Below are 12,422 nucleotides of genomic sequence, written 5' to 3'. Positions count from 1 at the left end.
TAGCCCAGAGAGGAAACAAGTCAGATGCCGATCAACATTTACACACAGTAACAAAAAAATGTTTTGAAATTAGATTGTGGTGATGGCTGCACATACTACACATGGTGAACATACTCTAAAACCACTAAATTGTGCACTTCAAAGGAGTAAAGTTTAGAGTATATAAAAAAAACTAAGAATAAATAAATTTTTAAAATATCTCGCTTGCAGAAATTTTTGTTTTAAAGCAGTACTCATTTGCTGTTTACCCTAAGGAAAAAAAAATTTTTTTTTTTTTTTTTTTTTAGAAATTTATCATGGCATCCTGCATTGACCACTAGAAACAAAATGCGAATTCCACATTCTCATGCATTCATTGATCTGACTGAAGATTTTACAGCAGGTGAGTTGCACATAAATGTAAAAATGTCTTTTTGGATGCCAAAAACTGGTGAGATATTTGCTGTGTTCCTAGTAAACATTTTCTGTTGAATTGAACATTGAAAACAAAATGTGAAAAGGGTACAAGGAAGTCAGTGATGTCAGGAAAATGTAAAAAGTACTGGATATAATAAAATATACCTGTAGTTCTTTTTTGCTGTTTGTTAATCATATAAAAATTTGAATTATTGACTAATAAATGCTGTATATTTAATTATGAGAAAAATGTTTAGCTTATGTATTAAAAATTACAAAGATTGATTTTAATTTTTATTACAAAAAATGTTGAACACAGAAAAGTAGGCAGAATAGTATGATATACACATATTTAATCATCACCTAGCTTCAACAATAATCAGCATATGGCTAATCCTGTTTCATTTGTATAATCACCCATGATCCCCTCCCACCTAAATAAATTTATCATTTCATTTATAAATATTTCGATCTGTAGACATGTCCATCTGTTTGCAACGACGTGGGCTGTAGCCGCCAGGCTCCTCTGTCCATGGAATTCTCCAGGCAAGAATACTGGAGTGGGTAGCCATTCTCTTCTACAGAGGATCTTCTTGACACAGGGATCAAACCTGGATCTCCTGCTTTGCAGACAGACCCTTTCCTGTCTGAGCCACTAAGACAGGTTGTTAATTTTTAACAACCACAAGATCATTTTCGAACTTAAAAAAAAAAAATGAACAAAATTCTCTTAATTTTTGTTGTTCAGTCACTAAGTTCTAAGTCGCTATGCCTTGAGACTCCTTACACTGCAGCAGGGCAGGCTCTTCTGTACTCCACTGTCGTCTCCCAGGGTTTGGTCAGATTCATGTCCATGGAGTCGATGATGCCATTCAGCCATCTCATTCTCTATCACCCCCTCCTCTTCCTGCCCTCAATCTTTTCCAGCACCAGGGTCTTTTCCAGTGAATCAGCTCTTTGCATCAGGTGGCCAAAGTATTTGAGCTTTAGCTTTAGCATCAGTCCTTCCAATGAATGTTGAAGGTTGATTTCCTTTAGGATTAACTGATTTGATCTCCTTATAGTCCAAGGGTCTCTCAACAGTCTTCACCAGAACCACAGTTCAACAGCATCAGTTCTTTAGCATTCAGCCTTCTTTATGGTCCAACTCTCACATCCGTACAGGACTACTGGGAAAACCATAGCTTTGACTATGCAGATGTTTGTCGGCAAAGTGATGTCTATGCTTTTTAATATGCTGTCTAGATTTGTCATATCTTTCTCTCCAAGGAGCAAGAGTCTTTTAATTTTGTGGTTGCATTCACCATCTGCCCTGATTTTGAGCCCAAGAAAAGAAAACCTTTACTGCTTCCACTTTTTCCACTTCTATTTGCCATGAAGTGGTAGGACTGGATGTGATGATCTTAGTTTTTTGAATGTTGAATTTTAAGCCAGCTGTTTAGCTCTCCTTTTTCACTCTCATCAAGAGAGTCTAGTTCCTCTAGGATTTTTGCTGTTAGAGTGATATCTGCATATCTGAGGTTGTTGATATTTCTCCTGGCAATCTTGATTCCAGCTTGTGAGTCATCCAGCCCGACATTTCACATGACGCACTCTTCATCAGTTCAGTTCAGTCCCTGAGTCGTGTCTGACTCTCTGCGACCCCGTGAACCGCAACACGCCAGGCCTCCCTGTCCATCACCAACTCCCGGGGTTCACTCAACTCATGTCCATCGAGTCAGTGATGCCATCCAGCCATCTTATCCTCTGTGGTCCCCTTCCCTCCTGCCCCCAGTCCCTCCCAGCATCAGGGTCTTTTCCAGTGCGTCAACTCTTTGCATCAGGTGGCCAAGTATTGGAGTTTCAGCTTCAGCATCAATCCTTTCAATGAACATCCAGGACTGATCTCCTTTAGGATGGACTGGTTAGATCTCCTTGAAGTCCAGGGGCCTTTCAAGAATCTTCTCCAACACCACAGTTCAAAAGCATTAGTTCTTTGGTGCTCAGCTTTCTTCACCATCCAAGTCTCCCATCCATACATGACCACTGGAAAAACCATAGCCTTGACTACATGGACCTTTGTTGGCAAAGTAATGTCTCTGCTTTTGAATATGCTGTCTAGGTTGGTTATAACTTTCCTTCCAAGGAGTAAGTGTCTTTTAATTTCATGGCTGCAATCACCATCTGCAGTGATTTTGGAGCACAGGAATATCAAGTCAGCCACTAGTTTCCCCATCTATTTGCCATGAAGTAGTGGGACCAGATGCCATGATCTTCATTTTCTGAATGTTGAGCTTTAAGCCAACTTTTTCACTCTCTTCTTTCACTTTCATCAAGAGACTCTTTAGTTCTTCATCACTTTCTGCCATAAGGGTGGTGTCATCTGCATATCTGAGGTTATTGATATTTCTCCTGGCAATCTTGATTCCAGCTTGTGCTTCATCCAGCCCAGCAGTTCTCATGATGTACTCTGCATATAAGTTAAATAAGCAGGGTGACAATATACAGCCTTGATGTACTCCTTTTCCTATTTGGAACCAGTCTGTTGTTCCATGTCAAGTTCTAACTGTTGCTTCCTGACCTGCATATAGATTTCTCAAGAGGCAGGTCAGGTGGTCTGGTATTCCCATCTCTTTGAGAATTTTCCACAGTTTATTGTGATCCACACACTCAAAGGCTTTGGCATAGTCAATAAAGCAGAAATAGATGTTTTTCTGGAACTCTCTTGCTTTTTCGATGATCCAGCAGATGTTGGCAATTTGATCTCTGGTTCCTCTGCCTTTTCTAAAACCACCTTGAACATCTGGAAGTTCATGGTCCAGATGTTGCTGAAGCCTGGCTTGGAGAATTTTGAGCATTACTTTACTAGCATGTGAGATGAGTGCAATTTTGCGGTAGTTTGAGCATTGTTTGGCATTGCCTTTCTTTGGGATTGGAATGAAAACTGACCTTTTCCAGTCCTGTGGCCACTGCTGAGTTTTCCAAATTTGCTGGCATATTGAGTGCAACACTTCACAGCATCATCTTTCAGGATTTGAAATAGCTCCACTGGAATTCCATTACCTCCACTAGCTTTGTTCATAGTGATGCTTCCTAAGGCCCACTTGACTTCATATTCAAGGATGTTTAGCTCTAGGTGAGCGATCACACCATTGTGATTATCTGGGTCGTGAAGATCTTTTTTGTACAGTTCTTCTGTGTATTCTTGCCACCCCTTAATATCATCTGCTTCTGTTAGGTCCCTACCATTTCTGTCCTTTATTGAGCCCATCTTTGCATGAAATGTTCCCTTGATATCTCTAATTTTCTTGAAGAGATCTCTAGTCTTTCCCATTCTGTTGTTTTCCTCTATATCTTTGCATTGATTGCTGTGGATGGCTTTTTTATCTCTCCTTGGTATTCTTTAGAACTCTGCATTCAGATGGGTATATCTTTCCTTTTTTCCTTTGCTTTTCACTTCCCTTTTTTTCACAGCTATTTGTAAGGACTCCTCCGACAGCCATTTTTCCTTTTTGGCATTTCTTTTTCTTGGGAATGGTCTTGATCCCTATCTCCTGTACAGTGTCATGAACCTCCATCCATAGTTCATCAGGCACTCTGTCTGTCAGATCTAGGCCCTTAAATCTATTTCTCACTTCTACTGTATAGACAAAAGGGATTTGATTTAGGTCATACCTGAATGTATAGTAGTTTTCTCCACTTTCTTCAATTTCAGTCTGAATTTGGCTATAAGGAGTTCATGATCTGAGCCACAGTCAGCTCCCTGTCTTGTTTTTGCTGATTGTATAGAGCTTCTCCATCTTTGGCCACAAAGAACATAATCAATCTGATTTCAGTGTTGACCATCTGGTGATATCCATGTGTAGAGTCTTCACCTGTGTTGTTGGAAGAGGATGTCTTCTATGACCAGTGTGGTCTCTTGGAAAAACTCTATTAGCCTTTGCCTTGCTTCATTCTGTACCCCAAGGCCAAATTTACCTGTTACTCCAGGTGTTTCTTGACTTCCTACTTTTGCATTCCAGCCCCGTATAATGAAAAGGACATTTTTTGGGTTAGTTCTAGAAGGTCTTGTATGTCTTCATAGAACTGTTCAACTTCAGCTTCTTGAGCGTTATTGGTCGGGGCATGGACTTGGATTACCATGATATTGAATGGTTTGCCTTTGGAAACAAACGGAGAGCATTCTGTATTTTTGAGATTGCATCCAAGTACTGCATTTCGGACTCTTTATTTGACTATGGTGGCTACTGCATTCAGAGAAGTTAAATAAGCAAGGTGGCCATGTACAGCCTTGTCATAATCCTTTCCCGGTGTTGTTTCATGTCTGGTTCTAACTCTTGCTTCTTGACCTGAATACAGGTTTTTCAGAAGACAGGTAAGGAGATCTGGAATTCCCATCTCTTAAAGAATTTTCCACAGTTTGTTGTGATCCACACAGTCAAAGGCTTTGGCATGTCAATAAAGCAGAAGTAAATGTTTTCTGGAATTCTCTTGCTTTCTCCATGATCCAGTGAATGTTGGCAATTTGACATCTGGTTGCTTTGCCTTTTCTAAACCCAGCTTTTACATCTGTATGTACTCGGTTCATTTACTGCTGAATCTTACCTTGAAGGATTTTGAACATAACCTTGCTGCATGTGAAATGAGTACAATTGTACAGTAGTTTGAACATTCTTTAATATTGCTTTTCTTTGAGATTGGAATGAAACGTGACTTTTTCCTTTGCAATGTTATGAACTTTCATAGTTGCTTAAGTACTGTTTCTGCCAGTTCTCATCTCTTGAATCTGTTCATGACCCCCACAGTATAATCATAAGGGATTTGATTTAGTTTATACCTGAAAGACCTAGTGGTTTTCCCTACTTTCTTCAATTTAAACCTGAATTTTGCAATGAAGACTTCATGATCTGAGCCACAGTCAGCTCCAGGTCTTGTTTCTGCTGACTGTATATAGCTTCTCCATCTTTGGCTGCAAAGAGTGTAATCAGTCTCATTTCAGTATTGTCCATCTGGTGATGTTCATGTGTAGAGTTGTCTCTTGGGTTGTTGGAGCACAGTGTTTGCTATGACCAGTGCATTCTCTTGGTGAAACTCTGTTAACCTTTACCCTGCTTCATTTTGTACTCCCATGGCCAAACTTAATTCTGTTAATATCAAATACGTATTCACTATTCAAAATGCCCTAATGCTCTCCTAAATGTTGTTTATCAAATTAGGTAAACAAGGTACATCAGTCAGTCAATTCAATCACTCAGTCGTGTCCAACTCTTTGAAACCCCATGGATTGCAGCACGCCAGGCTTCCCTGTCCATCACCAACTCCCAGAGCCTACTCAAACTCATGTCCACTGCTTCGGTGATGCCATCCAACCATCTCATTCTTTGTCATCCTCTTCTCTTCCTGCCTTCAATCTTTCCCAGCATCAGGGTCTTTTCCAGTGAGTCATTCCTTTGCATCAGGTTCATACATACAAAGAAGAAACAGAATTTTTCAAAGTTGAATTTTGAAAATTCAGTTTCAAAGTTGGATTATGCCAACTCTGTTCTCATGGTGTTAATATGTTAATATGATGATGTCATCTGTTATTTCCTATAAGCCAGTGATTAGATTTGGAGTCTTGATCAGAATCGTCTCTCTTTAGTTGAGAATACTTCCCAGGTGTTGCTTTTTGTTTCAGTTCATTAGGAAACACATGATTAGGTTTTCTCTTTTGTGTGATTAAGAGTCATCAGTAACTTCAGTTTTCTTCAGCGTGGACCATTCATTATATTGCTCTCCTAATGGTTTGAGCAGCTATTGATAATCATTGTCAAGTCTTATTTTTTCAAAAGGAATTATAAAATTATAGCACCCTAAATATGTCACTCCTCAGCATATATTATTAGCTGAAATTTTCTATTAAAAAAAATAAGGAACTTCTTTCATTATCTTTTTATTCACTTAAAATACATTTTGGACAGGTAGGTTAAATGCATGAATTTTCTTCTGAGTCTTTTTTTAATTTTCCAAGTTTTTTTTTTTTTTTTTAATTTGGTAAAATACAGATAACATAAAATTTTCCATAGTGACCATTTTTAAGTGTATGTTTCAGTAATATTAAATACAGTCATGGTATTTACCTACCATCCCACTCTTTTCATCTTGTAATACTGAAACTTTATACCCATTGATTAATAATTCCTCATTTATCTCTTTCCCCAGCCTGTGGTAACCAATGTTCTACTTTGTTTTTTGACTATTATAAGTACTTCAAATAAGTGAAATCATACAGTGTGTGTTATTTTGTAACTGGCTTATTTCACTTAGCATGATATTCTTGAGATTTATCCTTCTTGTAGCATATGTCAGAATTTTCTTCCTTTTTAAAGCTGAATTTTGTATAACCACATTTTGCTCAACTTCCATATTTAACTATTGTAAATAATGCTGCTATGATTGTTGAGGTACAAACATCATTTAGAGATCCTGCTGTCAGTTCTTTTCGGGTATATATCCAGAAGTGGAATTGTTGGATCGTATGATACTTTTGTGAGGAACAACCATCACAACAGCTTTATAATTTTACATTCTCACCAACAGTGTACAGTTTCCAGTTTTTCCACATACTTGCCAATATTTGTTGTTTTCTGTTTTTTTTTTTTTATATATATACCTGGCATTCTAATACGTTTAGTGTGGTATCACATTGTAGTGTGTTGTTTTTGGTTTTTGTTTGCTTCACCATTCCACATGGCTTGCGGCATTAGTTCCCTAAGGGGAACTGAGAGATTGAACCTGGCCGCAGCAGTGAAAGTGCCAAGTTCTAATCACTGGACTGCCGAGGACTTCCCTCGTGGTAGTTTTGATTTGCATTTTCCTAATGACTGGTGATGTGGAGCACCTTGCCATGTGCTTATTGGCTCTTTGCAGATCTCTTTTTGAGAAATGTGTATTTAAGTCCTGTGCCCATTTCATAATTTTGTTGTTTCTTTGCTGTTATTGAGTTTCAGTTATTCTCTATTTAGAGTTTTGCTTCCTCATCAGATTAACAAATACTTCCTCTCATTCTGTGGGATACCTTTTTACTCCATTGATACTGTCTTTGGATGGAAAAAAACACTAATTACATGAAGTCCAGTTTTTCTGTTCTTTCTTTGTTGGCTGTGCCTTTGTTGTCCTACCCAAGAAATTATTCCCAGTTTCACTGTTATGAAGCTTTTGCCCTATATTTTCTTTAAGAGTTTTACAGTTTTATCTCTTACACTTAGAGCTTTCATCCGTTTTGACTTAATTTATGTATATGTTGTTAGATAAGGTTCCAACTTCATGTGTTTGCATGGATACCCAGATTTCCTTGTTCATTTCAGTTCAGTCGCTCAGTCATGTTCAACTCTTTGCAACCCCATGAATTGCAGCACCCCAGGCCTCCCTGTCCATCACCAACTCCCAGAGTTCACTCAATTCATGTCCATCGAGTCAGTGATGCCGTCCAGCCATCTCATCCTCTATCGTCCCCTTCTCCTCCTGCCCGCTATCTGTCCCAGCATCAGAGTCTTTTCCAGTGAGTCAACTCTTCGCATCAGGTGGCCAAAGTATTGGAGTTTCAGCTTTAGCATCAGTCCTTCCAAAAAACACCCAGGATTGATCTCCTTTAGAATGGACTGGTTGGATCTCCTTGCAGTCCAAGGGACTCTCAGGAGTCTTCTCCAACACCACAGTTCAAAAGCATCTATTTTTTGGCGCTCAGCTTTCTTCACAATCCAACTCTCACATCCATACGTGACCACTGGAAAAACCATAGCCTTGACTACATGGACCTTTGTTGGTAAAGTAATCTCTTTGCTTTTGAATATGCCATCTAGGTTGGTCATAACTTTCCTTCCAAGGAGTAAGTGTCTTTTAATTTCATGGCTGCAGTCACCATCTGCAGTGATTCTGGGCCCTGAAAAATAAACTCTGATACTGTTTCCACTGTTTCCCCATCTATTTGCTATGAAGTAATGGGACAAGATGCCATGATCTTCGTTTTCTGAATGTTGAGCTTTAGGCCAACTTTTTCACTCTCCTCTTTCACTTTCACCAAAAGACTTTTTAGTTCCTCTTCACTTTCTGCCATAAGGGTGGTGTCATCTGCATATCTGAGGTTATTGATATTTCTCCCAGCAATCTTGATTCCAGCTTGTGCTTCATCCAGCCCAGCAGTTCTCATGATGTACTCTGCATATAAGTTAAATAAGCAGGGTGACAATATACAGCCTTGATGTACTCCTTTTCCTATTTGGAACCAGTCTGTTGTTCCATGTCCAGTTCTAACTGTTACTTCCTGACCTGCATATAGGTTTCTCAAGAGTCAGGTCAGGTGGTCTGGTATTCCCATCTCTTTGAGAATTTTCCACAGTTTATTGTGATCCACACACTCAAAGGCTTTGCATAGTCAATAAAGCAGAAATAGATGTTTTTCTGGAACTCTCTTGCTTTTTCGACGATCCAGCGGATGTTGGCAATTTGATCTCTGGTTCCTCTGCCTTTTCTAAAACCAGGTTGAACATCTGGAAGTTCACAGTTCAGATGTTGCTGAAGCCTGGCTTGGAGAATTTTGAGCATTACTTTACTAGCATGTGAGATGAGTGCAATTTTGCGGTAGTTTGAGCATTGTTTGGCATTGCCTTTCTTTGGGATTGGAATGAAAACTGACCTTTTCCAGTCCTGTGGCCACTGCTGAGTTTTCCAAATTTGCTGGCATATTGAGTGCAGCACTTTCACTGCATCATCTTTCAGGATTTGAAATAGCTCCACTGGAATTCCATCACCTCCACTAGCTTTGTTCATAGTGATGGTTTCCGAGGCCCACTTGACCTCACAATCCAGGATGTCTGGCTCTAGGTGAGTGATCACACCATTGTGATTATCTGGGTCATGAAGATCTGTTTTGTACAGTTCTTCTGTGTATTCTTGCCACGTCTTCTTAATCTCTTCTGCTTCCATTAGGTCCATACCATTTCTGTCCTTTATTGTGCACATCTTTGCTTGAAATGTTCCCTTGGTATCTCTGATTTTCTTGAAGAGATCTCTAGTCTTTCCCATTCTGTTGTTTTCCTCTATTTCTTTGCATTGATCGCTGAGGAAGGCTTTCTTATCTCTCCTTGCTATTCTTTGGAACTCTTCATTCAGATGATTATGTCTTTCCTTTTCTCCTTTGCTTTTTGCTTCTCTTCTTTTCACAGCTATTTTAAGGCCTTCCCAGACAGCCATTTTTCTTTTTTGCATTTCTTTTTCATGGGCATGGTCTTGAATCCCTATCTCCTGTACAATTTCACAAACCTCTGCCCATAGTTCATCAGGTACTCTGTCTATCAGATCTAGTCCCTTAAATCTGTTTCTCACTTCCACTATTTAATCATAAAGGATTTGATTTAGGTCATACCTGAATGGTCTAGTGGTTTTCCCTACTTTCTTCAATTTAAGTCTGAATTTGGCTATAAGGAGTTCATGATCTGAGCCACAGTCAGCTCCTGGTGTTGTTTTTGCTGACTGTATAGAGCTTCTCCATCTTTGGCTGCAAAGAATATAATCAGTCTGATTTCAGTGTTGACCATCTGGTGATGTCCATGTGTAGAGACTTCTCTTGTGTTGTTGGAAGAGGGCGTTTGCTATGACCAGTGCGTTCTCTTGGCAAAACTCAGTGGAGTTTTCCTTGTAACATTTATTTAAAAGACTTGTCATTTCCACATTGAATAGTCTTAACTACTCCTGTCAAAATTCATTTTACCATAAACTCAAGGGTTTATTTTGGGGTTCTGTGTTATTTCACTGATCTGTATGGTCCCCTGTCTTTATGCTAGTACCACACTTTTATTTACCAAAGCCTTGTAATATATTTAATAATCAGAAAATGTGAGTCTTCCAGCTTCCTTCTTTTTCCGCATTGTTTTGACTGTTTGAGGTGGTCCCTTGAGATTCTACATGAATTTTTGGACAGGTTTTTTTTTTTTTTTCATATGTATAAGAAGTGCCATTGGAGTTGTGATAAGGATCATTCTGAATCTATATGTCACTTTGGGTAATATTGCTATCTTAACAACATTGTTTTTCAGTTTATTAAAATGCAATGTGTTCTCATTTATTTGTCTTCTTAATGATTTAACATTGTTTTGTAGTTTTTATTCTACAAGTCTTTCACCTCCTTGGTTAATTCTGTAAATGAAATATTTTCTTAATTTCCTTTTTGGATTTTATGTTTTAAGTGTATAGAAATGCAACTGATTTTTGCATGTTAATTTTGTATCCTGCTACTTCTCTGAATTCATTTATTAGTCCGAATGGGTTTTGTTGGGTTTTTTTTGTAGAATTTTTCGGGTTTTCTGCATATAAGTTCATATCATCTATGAAGAGAGATAATTTTGCTTTTCTCTTTCTAACTTGGGCACCTTTTGTTTCTTTTTCTCTTATTTCTTGTTCTTCCAATTTTTTTTAGCCAGTTTTCAAACAGTTCTAATCTGCTTTTACAATTTTATTTTTATATAGTGTACTAATTTCAAATGAGTGAGGCATGCCCGGTGGTTCCTAAAAGTAATAAAATTTCCTTCCTTCAAAAGTATTTCATCATTAATCTCCTAAAATTTATTTGAAAAGCAAATAAGCTAATAATATTTTATAACTGAAACTTCTTATCATGGATGACTATAAACTTTATTAGAGTGTTTTCATTATTAAGATATAGTTTGCAAAGTTAAGAAAATTTTAGTGTTTGAATTTACTTTGGATTTCACTTTTTGAAACATAGTAGGTCACAGATTAAGCCTTTTGCTCTGTAAGTTTTTCATGGTTCTAAGAGTTTAGGTTCCTGAACAAGAGCTCAGATTGGAAAGAGGAGACTTTAAAAAGAAGAGGTTACTTTTATTGTGGCATATAAGTATGCTGAATCATGTGAAAACACAAAAATAAGGGAATTTGGTCATTGTCCTGGAAATTGTCTTAAAAGCTTGTTTTTTCAATATAAGGATATTCTGTAGTTATCGGCTCATGTTCTATTATCTCCTTCCATTTAATATTAGACTTCCCTCAACATACTGACTCTGCCTGTAATTAATTTTTTAATTATTTATTAGTTATTTTCAGCTGTGCTTGCCTTCTTTGCTGCACTTGGACTTTCTCTCGTGGTGGTGAGTGGGCTCCTCATCACTGTGGCTTCTCTTGTTGTGGAGAGTGTATTCTAGAGCATACAGGCTTCAGCAGTTGTGCCTCATGGGCTTTAGAGTGCTGGCTCAGTGGCTGTGGCACATGGATCTTAGTTGCCTTGTGGCATATGGTATCTTCCTGAACCAGGAATTGAACCGATATTCAGTTCATTGTAAGGCAGATTCTCAGCCATGGAAGCCCAATAATTTTTTTTTTTTTTAATAAAAGAGTAATTATGGTTATTGTCAGATGTTGGAAAATATATCCGAAAAGATAAGATATCTCAATAGATTTTTGTTTTATTTTAAAATGATGTGATTACAATTTATTTCATTACAGCAATTTGAATATCCAAAAGTAAATGCATATAATTTCTGTAAAGCATATTTTTACTTACTGAACTACTGGTGAACTTCACTAATTTATTCAAAAAAACTGTGACTGCACTGGTAATGTGAACACAGATATGTGATTTCAAGATGTATTCTTCAAAGAAATAACACCAAGACATTTTTAGTTCTGCTTTATTCTTCCATCCTGCAATCAATATCCAAGAATGAGGAATGAAAGGGACTATGGATAGAGCTGCTGGCCTTAAGTACAGCTGTAAAAAAGGTGAAACCTTTCCTGAGGTTCCTTCATCCATACTATTCTTGGCCTCTTTGACCCTTAGGGCCTCTGGTGACATTATTCTCTTTCCTTCAGTCAGCTGATGGTCTTAATCTGACCCCCAATTGCCCTGAATGTTTCACAACATTGATTTCATCCTTTGCAGTAAACTTCTCTCTTACCATTTATCCCAAAAAAATCTTTTGCTGGGTATCTGCATAGCCTGAGTGGTAAACCAGTGAAAACAAGATAAAACTTTGCTGCTGCAGATTTTCCCTGGC

The 12,422-nt window shown here is 38.0% G+C and overlaps 1 protein-coding gene across 2 annotated transcripts in view; it reads left to right on the top strand.

Annotated features, from left to right (window-relative positions):
* The window catches only part of ITFG1 (integrin alpha FG-GAP repeat containing 1), a 308,752-nt gene that overhangs the window by 29,784 nt on the left and 266,546 nt on the right, over window positions 1–12,422 (top strand). For both annotated transcript variants that reach the window (XM_086350567.1, XM_086350568.1), the window contains exon 6: window positions 288–382. In XM_086350567.1, coding sequence (XP_086206693.1) covers window positions 288–382 — 95 coding nt within the window. The remainder of the gene's footprint in view (window positions 1–287; window positions 383–12,422) is intronic.

This window comes from Bos grunniens, chromosome 18 (genome assembly GCF_055505025.1).
Source record: "Bos grunniens cultivar Pamir isolate PY7600 chromosome 18, Bosgru_T2T1.0, whole genome shotgun sequence".
NCBI classification, from domain to species: Eukaryota; Metazoa; Chordata; class Mammalia; order Artiodactyla; family Bovidae; genus Bos; species Bos grunniens.
Note: the sequence above shows the minus strand (reverse complement) of the source record. Positions and strands in the feature narration are given on the sequence as shown.